This window comes from Peromyscus californicus, unplaced genomic scaffold, assembly GCF_007827085.1.
Source record: "Peromyscus californicus insignis strain IS unplaced genomic scaffold, ASM782708v3 Scaffold_21__1_contigs__length_65335640, whole genome shotgun sequence".
Taxonomy (NCBI): domain Eukaryota; kingdom Metazoa; phylum Chordata; class Mammalia; order Rodentia; family Cricetidae; genus Peromyscus; species Peromyscus californicus.
In genome coordinates this window covers 55,684,661-55,699,277 of record NW_026294514.1, presented here as the reverse complement: position 1 = coordinate 55,699,277, position 14,617 = coordinate 55,684,661, and the positions used below count along the sequence as shown (strand labels likewise).

General features: G+C 53.1%; 1 protein-coding gene across 18 annotated transcripts in view; it reads right to left on the bottom strand.

The window, feature by feature from the left end:
- The window catches only part of Kif1a (kinesin family member 1A), an 89,847-nt gene that overhangs the window by 45,702 nt on the left and 29,528 nt on the right, over positions 1 to 14,617 (bottom strand). For 10 of the 18 annotated variants that reach the window (XM_052750352.1, XM_052750354.1, XM_052750356.1 and 7 more), the window contains exons 8-18: positions 14,167 to 14,244; positions 13,385 to 13,450; positions 12,656 to 12,673; positions 8,622 to 8,697; positions 7,029 to 7,107; positions 6,044 to 6,186; positions 5,542 to 5,568; positions 4,039 to 4,172; positions 2,778 to 2,857; positions 2,363 to 2,438; positions 313 to 392 (exon numbers count right to left, since the gene is read on the bottom strand). In XM_052750352.1, the coding sequence (XP_052606312.1) occupies positions 313 to 392; positions 2,363 to 2,438; positions 2,778 to 2,857; positions 4,039 to 4,172; positions 5,542 to 5,568; positions 6,044 to 6,186; positions 7,029 to 7,107; positions 8,622 to 8,697; positions 12,656 to 12,673; positions 13,385 to 13,450; positions 14,167 to 14,244 (857 nt within the window). The remainder of the gene's footprint in view (positions 1 to 312; positions 393 to 2,362; positions 2,439 to 2,777; positions 2,858 to 4,038; positions 4,173 to 5,541; positions 5,569 to 6,043; positions 6,187 to 7,028; positions 7,108 to 8,621; positions 8,698 to 12,655; positions 12,674 to 13,384; positions 13,451 to 14,166; positions 14,245 to 14,617) is intronic. The other 8 variants (XM_052750355.1, XM_052750358.1, XM_052750360.1 and 5 more) reach the window with 1 other exon arrangement.

Sequence of the window (14,617 nt, the reverse complement as noted above, 5' to 3'; positions counted from 1 at the left end):
TTTTGTTTTTAAATACCAGGGTATGTGTACTATGGGGTTATGGGGAAGCGAGAGTGGGCAACAGACCTCCAGTGCAGCCCAGCTATACGGAAATCCAGATGGCCCCCAGAAGCACTTTGGAAAAGCAGTGTGGGCCACAAAGGGCTGATACCCAATTCAGCTCTTATGGGACAGTGCAGGATAGTGGGAACAGGGGGCCCACACTCCCCAACCCATAGACCCAGACTGGCTGGAGATGCTATAGCACCCTCACCTTGTGATTCCCTCAGCTGGATACCCTTCCCTCCACCTGATGACCCATCTAGTCCCTACCTGGTGACTCCATCTTTGATGTAGTAGAGGAGGCACTCAGACATCAATGGATCCTCGTTCAGGTTGACAAGATGAGGTGTCTGGGGAGAAACAGAAGGGTCACTCTCCTGGGGAGGAGCAGAATCCTCACAGTGGCCATCCCGCCTGCCCTCTGCTCAGGCACCAGACCACCACCATTCTCAGACCTGGCCTTGTTGGGGACATAGTGCCCTCCCCAGCCTGACAGAGAAGAAAAGAGACATGGAGGACATGGAATCTTTAGTAGGGCATCCAGAACCCCAGAGCCCCAAGCTCAAGCTGGCCTCACCAGATTGGCAAGTCCTTGTCAGGGAACTGAAGGACAAAGAAAGCCCTGGGTCCAGGCTCAGCCCATCTTGACAGCATCAGGCTCAAGGGCCTGAAGATTTTGTGGGGAGCTGGGCTGCAAGGGGATCATTTCTTGGAAGGCCCCATCTAAGGTTTAGATGGAATCTGTGTGTGTGGGTCCTGGATGTGTAGGGTACACTCTGGGTTCCAGGGTTGGTCCTGCACCCCATCCCAAGAGTCCTAGGCACCTGACTCTGCACCATACAAGGAGGCTCCAGAAATCTCATTCCAGGGGGACAACCTGGAATAGAAGGTTCTCCAGTAAAACTATCAGTAAATAGTGATGAGTGCCCTGGCCAAGAAGAGTCTCTCCAGAGGCCTGGGAAGAACCAGCCGATGGAGTCACCACTGGCCTACCCAGGACCTGCATGTTAGCGTCCGGGTCAAGGTGTCTGCCTCCTGTACCCCACACCCATTGATAGCTGCCTTCTGCCCCCTGTCCCAGGTCTGTCTTGCCTCAGACCCCTCCCGCAAGCTTCTAAGGAGCCATCTTCTACCTGTGTCCCAAGCAAGGGTCCTGTAACAAGGAAGTGGTGCCAGGATGGGACTGCTTCCTGTTCCCCTAGGGTATGGTGGGGTGAGCCACTGCCACGCTAAACTATAAATCCAAGTGCACCCTTGAGCATGGGTGTAGAGTTCTGACTATCAGCACCGACCATCCTCAACTCGTCTGGCCAGGAAGAGCAGAGCGGAGGTGGTACCATCGTGACTCAGCAGGACCACTACTTTCCTTGAGTCTCGGGAACTCCGAGGTCCTCACAGAGTCCCAAGCTAGATCGTGGCCTTTCCCAGCCCTCCCCAAGCTTTGGTCGCAGAGGTGACTGTCCACGTGATCAGCCCCCTAATGGCATGTCCTGGCAACATTGCCCCTCACTTGGACACTGGCGGGGATACATGGTGGGGACTCTGCAGTTCTGTATCCTCCTCTGGGCAGTACACTAACTAGTCTTGAAAGCCAGAGATATGTGTAATGCCAAAAAAGGCTCTCTGGCAACGTATTTCACAGTTGAGCAAGTTGAAGTGAGCCCCTCTGTGTGTGCACGCTGAACCGGCTACAGTGCCTTGAATGGCCTGGCTAGAGCCCACGGGGACACCTACACCTGGGCCTCTCTCATGCCCCCCACCTCAAGCTATCATTTGATACATTGTTTCTAAGCAGTCCCAGACCAAGACAGGACAGCAGAATCTAGGGGGGCTGACCCCCCCACCACAGGTGTTTGGCCCTATCTCTCAGATGCCCAAGTCACTAACTCCACTTCCCCCAGGGCAGCGTTTTCTTTGACACAAAGCAGGGCCTGGAAACTGGCTGTGGCTGGGGACCATCTTCCTGGACTTTTGCCACTCTGCCTTGCAGCCAGCGGAACCGCTCTGGGGAGGAAACTTCCAGAGGCAGCGGACCAGGAGTGGAGGTAGGTCTACAACACTCAGCTCTCCAGCCTGGGCATCACTCCCAAGTCTTGTTCCACTCTTGAGGGATCCAGTCTAAACCTCAAGCCGTTCAGGGACCCACATGATGTTACTCAGCCACCAGGACGTCACCACACAATGGAAAGTCTAAGTAAGGCTGACTCATGCCTGGGCCAGAATTCCATCCTGCCACACCTTCCCCCAGGACACCCCCCCTCTTTGACATCCACCCGTGGTAGTGCCACTTCGCCACATTGGCACGTGGACCAGCTCCTACCTTTTTGGGAGAAAACACACCCAAGGTGCCACCATCTTCCCTCATGGCCACACCCATCTCGGCCAGCAAGGCTTCCCTGGAAGACAGAGCTGCGGTCAGCACAGGCTCATAGGCTTCCAGGACTAGCCTCACCCTGCCCGACCCACCCACCAACCAGGAGCTATCAGCAATGCCTGGACAGTGCCCACCAGTGGGACTGTGCTCACCCGCAGATCTGTTCCTCAAGGCCTCGGTGGCCAGTGGCCAGTGCCACGCATTAGCTGCCTGGGTCAGATGGCACAGGCTTGTCCCACAGCTGGCACGCAACCTCCCCCAGGGTTTGGGTTTCCAGGGTTGGAGGCCAGGACTCTCTGACCCCGCCCCCACCCCCAGGCCTGTCCCCCCCCCCCCCCACACACACACACACACTACTCACCTCTCCATCCGGATGGCTTCTGTCCGCCGCAGCTTCTCTTCCCAGGTCTCATTGAGTTCGGCGATGATCTTCTCTGTTTCCTGGGGAGCGAGACCAAGCACAGTGAGATCCTAGGGAGTGTGTGCGTGTGTGGGGGGGGTGCGGGGGGGGGGAGCGGGGTGTCAGAGGATGCAGGGGAGCCAGGGAAGGGGCTGCAGAGAACTTGGGCTGACTCTCAGGTACCTCCTGGAACACGAGATTCTGAGGGGTCGAGGGGAGGTACAGCGGCCTCTGCTGTGAACGCACCCCATAGAACAAGGACAGCAAAATAAATCAGGAGGGGAGAGGAAGCAAGTGCCCCTGGAAAACACTGGACGCAGCTCCCAAATGTAACAGTCCCTTCTCAGGACTTGGCCGCGCGCCTCATCCATGGCACTGTCCCTTGTTCCCTTTCCCACTTATGTCCTAGCTCCTCCTCCCCAACACTTCAGTTGGGCCCCCAAGTCCCAAATAGGCCATCTATCCCACACCTTGAAGCTTTATGCTCCCTGCTTCTTGGTCTCCCTATATGACGCCTCACACTAGCCTCTGTCCCTTGCCTCCCTGGCCCTCAGCCCCTAGGACTGGGCCACACTGCATTCGGAAGGAGTGTGAGGCTGGAGCTAGCCAAGCACAGTGCTGGGGAGCAGGGGACACATCTGAGAGGGAAAACAGACAGCCTGGAAGTAGCTAAGAGCCTGAACATCATCTTGGTGAAGGCAGCTCATCAGGACACCAGATAGAGCTGCCAAGACCCACAACGGCACCATAGAGGTGCTGCTGGAACCCGGCGCCCCCACCCCAGCCACTGCACAGCCCACTGTTTCCTGTACCAGCACCAGCTCACCCAGTTCAAGACTCAGTGTGAATCCTGTGCCTGACATTCTTCATTTGGGCTTCCCTCCCCTGGCACTCAGGGTCAAGGCCATCCAGAGAGGTTTGAGAACCTTTGAAGGCACTTACTGCCCAGAAGTTCACTATCTGAACCTCGTGCAGCCTGGTGCCTGAATGCACAAGCTGTTCTGGCTGCTGTGGGTGGGCTGGCCACAGTGTACCAGGGTGGCCACATCCCAAAGACTTCCATTATTATATCACTCTGATCCTGAGAGGTGAGGCTGTACATAAGGGGTATCTCAGAGGTCACAGGCAAGAGTCCTCTCTCTCTTCTCGAAGCCGGCCTTGTCCCACAGGCTGATGTCCATCACCCCCACCCCCAGAGTGCCCTGGACCAGGCGGCCCTCACCTTCAGCCTTTCAATAGCCTCCTCACTGCCTGGAGCAAACAAGATGCGCTCATGGAGACTGGACACAGAGGCTGCACGGCTGGACAGGGCTGAGAGCGAGGATGAGGGGCTCATGCCCACCAGGGCATTGGTCACTGTGGAGAGATTGTTAGGGGCTTGGCTTAGCTCGGCCCCACCAGAGTTATGGTTCCTGTTCTCAAGGTCGGACATGTCTAAGGCAAGAATGGAAGGCAAGATAGAAAGGGAGAGAGAAGAAAAAGAAGCAGTTGGGGGAAGCAAGAGGCAGGGGAAGGGAAGGCAAGAATTGGGAAACACAGGCAAGGCCCGGCAGCCTGGCCCAGCCGCCCAGGACAAGCGCATGCAAGGTCTTCTGCTACCCTCAGCCCTGCCGCTCCCCTGCCTGACCCCCAGGCTCTCTCTCCCCTCAGCAGCACCCACAGCCCCTCTGTACCACATTCCACTCCACTCTCCCTTTGACTAGGGTCTTTTTGCCGCATGCAAGGTCTTCTGCTACCCTCAGCCCTGCCGCTCCCCTGCCTGACCCCCAGGCTCTCTCTCCCCTCAGCAGCACCCACAGCCCCTCTGTACCACATTCCACTCCACTCTCCCTTTGACTAGGGTCTTTTTGCAGCCCCTGTACCTGCATCCGAGGCCCACGACCGTTAGCCGCCTCACAGCACCCCTGCACCTGAGGCCAGGAGCTCACCTAAGCTCGCTCAGGCACCTGTCCTCCCTACACCCCAATGTTCATGTCCATCTTCTGCAGATGGGCTGCACCTCTGCTGCAAGCCGAGCTGTACTCAGCATCCCACTGAACCCAGAATGGACCCAAAGACTACCTGGAGAAGGAGCATGGAGGACACTCCTGAGGGAGCCCCTACTCTTCCACCACCCCAAAATCCCGTCAGCCCTTAAAGATGGGGAGTCGGGCTGTGACGCCTGGAGGAGAAGTACCAGGCCCTTCCCAGCAGAAGCAGACACACAGCAAAGCAGCAGCCAGCACAGGACAGCACGGGGCACTGGGGAAGTGAACCCCAAGGATCCAGGTCTCAGAATGGAGGAGACACCGCGGGGGCAGGACTTGGCAGCAACCATTGCTTTATTTCAGCCTCAAGAAACTTTCAGGGACCCAGACGTGGGGGTAGCTGGAGCAGGAGCAGGCAGAGGTAGGTCTGTCTGGGCCAGGAGCCAGGAGAGCATGGCCTCCTGGCCCTCCAAGTCCTCAGGCTCTAACATCTGACCTTTCTAGGCCCACGGGCACTCAGGAGTCTGGCCCCAGCCACTTTTGACTGCACTCTGCCTATTTATGGCCTTCGTTTCCCACACAGGCAGGGATGAACAAGAAACGTGGCTTGGAGGCAGATGCAATCCCCCATCGCTTTACAGCCCCGAAGTAGGGGAGGCAGGAGAGGTAGTGGGGTCTCCCTCCCCACCCGTGCTGCCCTGTGGCCCCCATGGCCGGGATGAAAGCAGGGGTGCGGAGCGGCAGTGGGGAATACACACATTTGGGTCCTCCAGGCACAGTGTTGGCTATGGGGAGGGCAGGCAGGGGAGGAAGAGACAGAGAAACAGAGCGGTTTGTCTCCCAAGGGTTCACGTACCCATCTCACAGAGTGAACAGCTTAGGGTAAAGTGGGTCTTCAGTGTAGGGACATGGTACCCACCGAAATCCCAGCAGCTGCAGCTGGCTGGCCTGTGGGCTTCCAGGAAACATTCCCTGGCCTGCTTGGGCCGGCTCCAAACCCAAACCATGCAATCCTTCCAGGCCAAGGCCAGAAAACCTGGCCCTGTCCTTGCCCGCCCAGGCCTCCCACCCCGAGGCATTCTGCCCAGGAGCTGGAGGAGGGATGAGGCTGTGGACCAGCTTAAACACTTCCAGACAACTGTGGCTGCGGTCATCAGCACATGAGTAGGAGGCAGCCGCAGGAGAGAGGGCCTGAGGCCCAAGAGCTCCCTAAGTCTGAGGCCCCTGCCCTACCCAGGGCAGGCTGGCACAGACACTCACTGTCAGTGATGTCGCCAAGACCTTGGGCGTACAGCAGGTCTCTCAGCCTGGTCACTTCATCCTTCAGCTCTCGAATCAGCTTGTTATTAGGGTCTTCATTGATAATGGCGTTACAGCGGATCTGTTTGGCCCGGTCTGCATATCTGGGCAGCAAAGAGATGTAGGAGTTGGGGGATAGGTCCATATAGCGTGCCCAGGGGGTGCTCAGAACTCTGCCTGGTGAGTTCGGCTGGGGAGAAAATCTTTGACCTAGGCTGGCAGAATGAGAAATCACCCCACTGCCCTAAAGGATAGGCTCTGGGACCGCTGACCAGGAACAAGCTACAGGTAGGATAATCCAGCCTGTCTTGTCTACTTAGGAAATTGAGGTTCCGGGGCAGAAGGCACAGGGCAGTGTCCTACTCCATACTGACACCCTTGGACCTGAATCTGACAGTCCAGGGTAGAGAGGGCTATTCTAGAACAGGGGTGCAAGATGCACGTGTATGTGAGAACGGCCACCCACACCTATCACAGTTCAGCATGCTATTTGTCATCCCAGAAGCACATGTGAATTTGCCGTGACATGAGCTCTATTTTCCACAGAAAGTGTACACTCTCTAGAGGCCAAACATTCCCAACCCAGTCAATCAAGCTGCTTTCTGCCTCAGGCTTCCCATCCCCAAATGCCCACCTCTTAGTGGGAGATTTTGGGGGAGCTCATTGGCCCTTCTTTGCAAATTTAAAGTCCTCCACTCCCACAGCCAGAAGTATGTCTTTTCCAGCGTGGCGCCACAGAGCTCTGGGCCACCTGCAGCCCTGAAATGTGCCCTAAAGGATACTAGGGACAGAACAAGGCCCACAAACACCCTGGAGCTCCAGCATCATTACTGCTGGCCTCTGAGTTCCTGCAGAATGCTTTCCAAAGGAACACCCTTTTTTCTGGTGTTTTTGGCTGAAACATGGAAAGACATGTCCTTACCCCAGGGTCCCCTGCAGAACATACCTCAGTGTGCTGAGGGTCTCATCATAGTTGATGTCTGCAGGGCTCAGGGCTGCCACCATGGCTGTCCTTGAGTTACCACCTGTGGGAAGACAATCAGTGTGTACATAAGGTCCTCTTCCCAAAGCTACAGGTCTAAGAGATGATGAAGCCCGGAGAGGAAACTGAGTCACAGTCCTGTGTTACGTAGACAGTGGCGGGTCGGGCCTTCCTTGGCTGCCCCTCAGCTCCCATTAGCCATTTTCCAACCATGGGCCTCCTTTTCCCTACAGCAGAGATAAGTTGAAGGGAGTCTGTTTTTGGTTTTTTGTTTTGTGTGTTTGGGTTTTGATTTTGTTGTTTGTTTGCTTGTTTGTTTTGGTGTTTATTTCAGTATTTGTGACCAATTTTTTCCTACTCATTTTTATCTTTTCCATTTGAACTACTCGCCTGAATATTTGCCATCGGGTTCTTGGCTTGGAGTGGGTAATAACTAAAGAAACAGCGGTTCTTGGATTCCTCATTGTCTGAGTGTTGGATAGCGAACCCTGTTAGGCTCAGTTGGCCCAGTGGTCCTGACAAAGTTACATGCTGAGCCTACTTCAGTCCTCAGGACTGACACTTGTCCATGCTCCAAGTATGCCCAGGCTTGCCTGCTTTACCTCAGAGAACTGTGTCCCTGATGTGTGACTCCAGTGAGTCTCCGATAGAGACTGTGAGGAGAGAAGGGCTTGGACACACACCCCAAGAATGGCTATAGGGGAAGATTCTCCCCGAGGACCTCCTCTAGTGCTGAAACTGGTTGTGACCCCATGAGAGAGGCCTGCTTCTTACTTAGGTCTCATCTCAGGCGAAGGAACAGGTGATTGTGCAACACTCCTGTCCTCTCACTAGGACCCAACATGCTTTCATACACGTGAGGCCGCCATGACACATGATGCTGGCCTGAGATCGATATCAGCGTAGCCAGCTGTGGGATGCAGAGTCATGTAGCCGAGGAAGTCAGGGAGTCCCAACCAAGATCTATTTTATCACCTCGGATGTCAGCTTCTCCAGCGATAAGGGCATTCAGAGGGGACCCTGAGGTCATGGAAAAGATGAAGGTCAGCCTTCATCTCTCAGCCTTCATCTCTCCATCATCTCTCCCCACTCAGAATTCAGGCAGCACGGAGGAGGTTAATGTCAGTCCCTCAAATCCTAGCAGGTCAGCAGGACTCCCAGAACCAAGAACTAGGTCTGTGTTATAGACACAAAACTAAAGGTCCAAAGAAGAGTGGGAATTTGTTCAGGTGCCTTAAACAAGTTCACCCACGAAGGTAGATGCCAGAGCATGCATTCTGTGGGTCCCAAGGGCCATTGTGCACCCCCCAAACTTGCTTTGGTTTACCCGCCTTTGCCCCAGGCCTTCCAGAAGGGCTGTACTACGAACCAACTGGCCCTTCCAGGGTTACTTTGGACTTGTCCAGAAAGGACAAGAGGCTGCGTTGTGACTAAGCAATGAAATATTTCTTTTCTCACAAGGTGATTGGTGTAGCGCAGAGGGGAAGTCAAAAGCCCAGTGACCAGGGAATTGGTGCAGCTAACCCACCGGTGACTAGGGAACTGGCACACACTCACCCAGGTTTTCCCGGAGAAGCCAGGTCAATACGGAGTCTCGGTAAGGGATGAAATCTGTCTTCTTTTTTTTCTTGTTCTGTGGGGACATTCAAGGTCAAGCCTGAGTCTACTGGAAGGGAAAGGAAGGGTGAAGGGAAAGGGGGAGAGGGAAGGAAGGGAGGCAAGTACAATGTTCTCAGTGCCTCCCTACACTTCACCTGAATCCTGGGGTGCCACCTCCAGGCAACTCAAATCTGAGTTGGAATCAAGGCCATGCTAGCACATCCTTCTGGCTCCTCCCTCACCCATTCCGATGTGTCTGGGTCACTCAAATGGACTCGAGACCAGGGATGTTGACATCACTGGCCACTGTGTCTTCCCCTACTCTGCTGGGACAGCAACCCCTTCCAGCAGGGTGAAACGTATTCTCCACTAATGAGACATTTCCAATGTCCACCCAGTCTCTGTTTCCCCACAAAACTCCCTCCTGTCCCTCAGAAGTCAACTCTGAGCCCCTCCTTTAATAATTCACTCTCTCTGTGCCTCTCCTGAGCACCAGTTGTGGCCAGCAGACACAGCCCCTGTCCCCTGAAGCCTCCATTCTAAGGGAAGCACACAGGTACCATCTCAAGCACACAGGTACCATTCATTTTCCTGGATGCAGACACAGTCCATCATCATCCCTAGGATGAACTCCACTACCTCACAAGGGTGTCAATTTTGGATGTCCTGAAGCCATACCATCAAAGTGGGTTTCAGAACCGCGGCACTAATTTCTCTGAGTGGCTCGTAAGAGTGCCCTCCTCCCCGCTGAAAGCTTGACCACACCAGGCACTTTCTGCTTTACCTCTGAAAACTCAGTGCAAGAAAAAAAAAATTTCTGGTTTGGTTTTCTAATGTCTATTTCCTGAGGTTGACTTCTCTGTCATATATTGTCCCACAGCCTATGTTGGTCGCTTCAGCCAAGGAGCCCAACAGTACCCATGAGTCTACGGTTCTCATTCCAGCCCCTGGGAGCCCTGTCCAGTCATCTCTGCCACTTCCCAGAACCGCCCGCTCGCTTGCTCTCTCTCTCTGCCATCTCAAACCTGGATCACTGCCACACTGACTTTCTGTTCTGCCGACTACCATGCCAGACCGTCTCACTCCCAATCTACGTTCATGCCTGAGCACGGCCCAGATTAAATCTGATTCAGCCCTGCTGAAAATCCACCCACTGCTTCCTATTAAATTACAATCAGCCAAACTCTAAACTGCAGACCAAAGATCTCACATTCGTCCTCAGCCTCCTTGTCTTTCCTCATCTATAGCTGCCTCCTCTCCAGGTTCTGTTCCTCAACCAGCAACTTCAGAACTCACTCCGTTCCTAGAAGTTTTTATCAAAGTCTTTCACACGGCTCGTTATACTGTTCTCACAAGGTCTCCCACCGCCTCACTCTCCTCCCTCAGTCCCTCACAGTTAAACACACCATTCCTCAAGCTGTTCCTCACAGACCCTCAGAGTTCCACACCATTCCGCTCAGGGTTCCTCACGCAGTTCTCAGCCTCACAGCTGCTGAAGGGTCGTCACGCAACTTTTTCCCTAAAAAGGCTTCTTACTATCCCTCAAACCTCTCACAGAATCCCTTACATCATCACCCATTTTTCAGTTTCCCCATAAGTCTTCACAGTGTTCATAAGTTACACACGTGCGTGCACACACCACACACACCTCACACTGTTCTTCCACACAGTATTCACATTTCTATACAACTACTCTAAGTCATCGGCTTCTCTATAGTTCCGGCACCAACTGTCCACACAGCTCCTCACAAGTCTTCAAGCATGGCCACACAGGTACTTCAGACACCACTCCTCACCCAGTTCCCCACACGATTTCTCCTAAACCCACATACATCCCCTCACAGTTTCCCACATAATTCCCCAATCCTAGACACAGCAATTATGCAATTCAGTAACATTCTCTCCACAGTTCATTTTCTATCAAAATTCTCCACAGTTCCTCAAACAGTTCTTTAAAGTTCCTCACACAGGTTCCCACACAGAACCTCAAAGTTCCTTCATGTATGTCCATGCTGCTCCTATTCCTCATTCAGTTGCCCACGTAATTAAACTCCCCGAAATTCTTCATACAAATCCTCAAAAGTCCTGGACATGCTTCCTCACACAGTTTCCTAGTTTCTCACAGCTCCTCACAACGCTCATGTCTCTTGGGCACTCACAAACCACAGCATGATTGTAAATACTGTCAACTTGAAAAAAGGAAATCTACAATCACCTAGGAGACAAATCTCTGGGCATGGCTGTGACAGAGTTTCTAGTTAAGTTAATTGAAGTGTGACGAACCAACATAAATGTGAGTGACACCATTCCCCTCACAGGGTTGACACGGCCCTGGACTGAATAAAAAGGAGGGAGCTGAGCTGCAGTATTCATTACTGTCTGCTTCCTAAGTCCCTGCCCTGCCTTCCCCACCACGGTGGGCTATATCCTCAAACTGAGCCAAATAAACCCTTCCTTTCTCTGTTTAGAAACATTTATTTACACACAGGAGTGCTGTGGGATGTCCTTCCATATGTTGTGACTACATGCTGCTCTCATTGGTTGATGATAAAGCTGTTTGACCAATGGCGAGGCAGAATAAGGTTAGGCAGTACATTCAAACTGAAGATGGAGATGAAGAAGGACAGGGTCGGGCCAGATGCCAGCCAGCCGCTGAGCAAGCAAGACATGTAGAAAATGAGGTAACAAGCCATAAGCCACATGGCTAAACATAGATAAGAATTATGGGTTAAGTGTAAGAGTTAGCTAGTAACAAGCCTGAGCTAATGGCTAAACATTTATAAGTAATATTAAGCCTCTGAGTCAATAATTTGAGAAGCAGCTGCCGGGTATTTGGGAGCTGCTGGCAGGACAGAAACTTCCGTTTACACACTGTATACATGTGGCGGTCAGGGGACAACCTGTGGAGTTGGCTTTTCTTTCACCACGCAGGTCCGAGGGCTCAGACTCAATCAGTCACGCTTGGTGGCAAGCACCTCTGCGCACTGGACCATCTTGCCGGTACCCTTCCCTTTTCAGGTTGTTGTTGGGGATTTTGTCACAGCAGTGAGAAAAGAATCACCACGCACATGCTTCATTTCAGTTTCTTTAAAATGCTTCTGTCATTTCGAAACCGTTCACATACTCCTCGCAGTCCCACAAAATTCACGTTTCTGATGATTCCTCATGAAATTTCCACGGAGCTCCCCACAATTTCACAATTTCATCTCAAATTCCCATAATACCCCCCACCCCCCCACAGTTTCTCAAAATTCACATAATTTGTCAGTCCCCGTCAGAAGCCATCATCAAGTTCCTCAGGCATTTCCCCCGAGGTTTCTCACGGTTCCTCAAAGAACCCCGGGACAGTTCCTCACAGCTTCCTGCACGTCTCCACCCAGCGTAAGGCATTCGCTCTCACTTCCTCACACCCTTCCTTCCAGTCTATCATGTGGTATTTCACAGTTGCCCACACAGTTCCTTGTGTTGCCCTCACACAATTCCTGCACCTTTACACACACTTCCTCATATAATTCCACGCGCTTTTCACCTCCTTTCTCTCATATTGCCTCTTAGTAGCTCCCACAGTTCCCTACACATTCCAAACTTCTACCACCTCAGCATCTTACGTCAGCCCTTCTGGCTCCCCGCCAGGGCTCAGGTCTTCTGCCTGAGGCCGAGTTTCTCTGGAAAGCTTTCTATCCATTCAGATGAAAGGATTTCACTTTGGGGCCACCGCTGAAGACCTTCCTCACCCTGTGTAGAATTCATCCCAATTTGTAATTACATTTTCATGTTTCTGTTTACCGTGCCCCTCCCCAACACGGAGCCATATGCGCTGTTCATCCTGAGACCCAGCTGCTAGCACAGGTCCCCAGCTCAGAAGTGCACTCTGTGTTTTTTCATGGAGTGAATGAATGGGGTGTAGACTCTGCTGCTGAGGTGTACATAGTTGGGGCCAAGGGCACTCAGTTTCCAACCCCTCTCCCTCGAAGTTAAAGAACTCAGCTTACCTTGTTGGGTCCAGAGTCCTGAAAAACAAAGAACAGAGAGTCTAAGAACCCAGAGGTTCTAGGGGTACGGGGGTACCGTGGGCAGGGAGGACAGGCTGGCTCCAGAGGGACCGATGGTAGGCAGAAGCCAGGTATCTGTCACTCACTGCCCAGACACAGCTGGCCACCCTGAGCTGGTCATGACACAGAAATCAAGTAAGAGTGTGACTTCTCAGGCTGCTGTCACACAGCAATCTTCGCATACTCTTAATAATTTCAGAATAGGATACAGTCTCTAGAATCCTTCCTTGGATGTTTTGGTGGGTAGACACTGCTGTCTGTCCTGCAGTGTCTGTCACTCCTAGCTCCTCGCCTCCAAGGACTGTGGGCTCCCTCTAGGGGATGGCCTTTGTCAGATCAGCACTGGTCAGAGCTAAGCGCTGTACTACCCGTCCACAAGGACGCCAGTCAGCACGTTCACAGCTGACATGTGGTAATCCTTAGAAAGGTGTGATGAAGGAGGCACATCATCCCTTTGTTACAGGTAAGAAAATCAGGGTTCTAGAGAGTAACAAGGATTATTATTTCATTTCCATCTCTAGACTTACCCTTGAGTCCCAGCTCTCTCTCTAAAAATAGAACCTAGGGACATGCGTGAAGACACCCAGCCTTTCCTTGGGGGCAGGTGAGGGTCACACCTCTGTAGCCCATTCCCACCAATTGAGCTCCAGAAGCCCGGAGCACGCTCACCATTTCAGCCAGGGCAGAGATGACCTTTCCCAGGGTGGTCAAAGACTTGTTGATGTTGGCTCCCTCCTGTGTGTAGAGAAGGTGATCAGGGGGGCAGGTGGTACCTGCAGCCTCTTGATCTAGTATGGTCCCCAGGGGTCTGGTCTGTGTGGCATGGGGCTGAAGCCCTGAAGCTGATCTCTGAGGTCACTAGGCACAGAGGATGCTGGGGCAGGCAGCTAGCTGGTCAGAGGTCCAGAGTTCTTGCTCAGCTCCCATCAGCATCCTAGATAATCTCTTAGATGTCCCCACACAGTTCAACTTACAGGGGCCCCTTCCCAATCAACAGACCATAGGCACGATGAGTCAAAGGTAGGAGACACTCAGAAAGATAAAAATGCTCCTTCCTGACATGCAAGATTGATTTCAGAAAGGGTGTGCTCAGGACACAGGCTAGTCAGCTCAGTCCACTGCTGCCCCACAGCCTATCTCCTCTAGGGTGGGAAATAAAATGTACTGGATATGAAGTACAGTGAAGGACACTACGAGCTTACTCTCTGGCTGGTATCTGTCCTTGTATACTAGAGCTGGGGTGCTGAGATTGGTATTCTGTCTACTGAAGACCAAAGACTCCAGCCTGTGTACCCCACCATTCCTGTACAGGCTTGCCTTTGACAGTGGCCCAGTCTTGCTCCATCCCCAAACAGAATTTCTGTCCGGCCCACCCTGGAGCAGCAAATGCTTGGACACTGGGCCTCTGAGCGGACTCACTGCCCTTTCTGGGTGTGATAGCCTGGCCCTACCTTGAGTCGTGTGCCCTTGGCTCCGGTGGAGTCTGCTCGTTCACTGCCAGCCAGGTCCACAAGGCTGATTTTGCTCACCTGAAATGGCAGATGCATCAAATGCAATCTCCTGCCGCAAGCCCCTTTAGGGGCATCTTGTCCCTCTGAGGAGAGTCTCATGAACCACTTGAGGAGCTATGGCCACACCCCTTCCCTGGGGTCTTCCCATCTTTGATCCCCCCAGTTTCCTTCTTCATCCCCATTTACAGCTTTTTCAATGTTCTATCCCAGCAAGGTACCACACCACCTCTTCAGAAGCTGCGCACATCTCCCACGGCCCTGCCTCCTTGGGCTGGGCGTGCTATACAGCAACACAGGAAATAGGCTCAGGTACTGTCACCCATTTTCACAGATGTCTCTAATCATCTGTCATGGAATTTGAACTCAGATCCATGAAAGGCCTTGGCTGTTG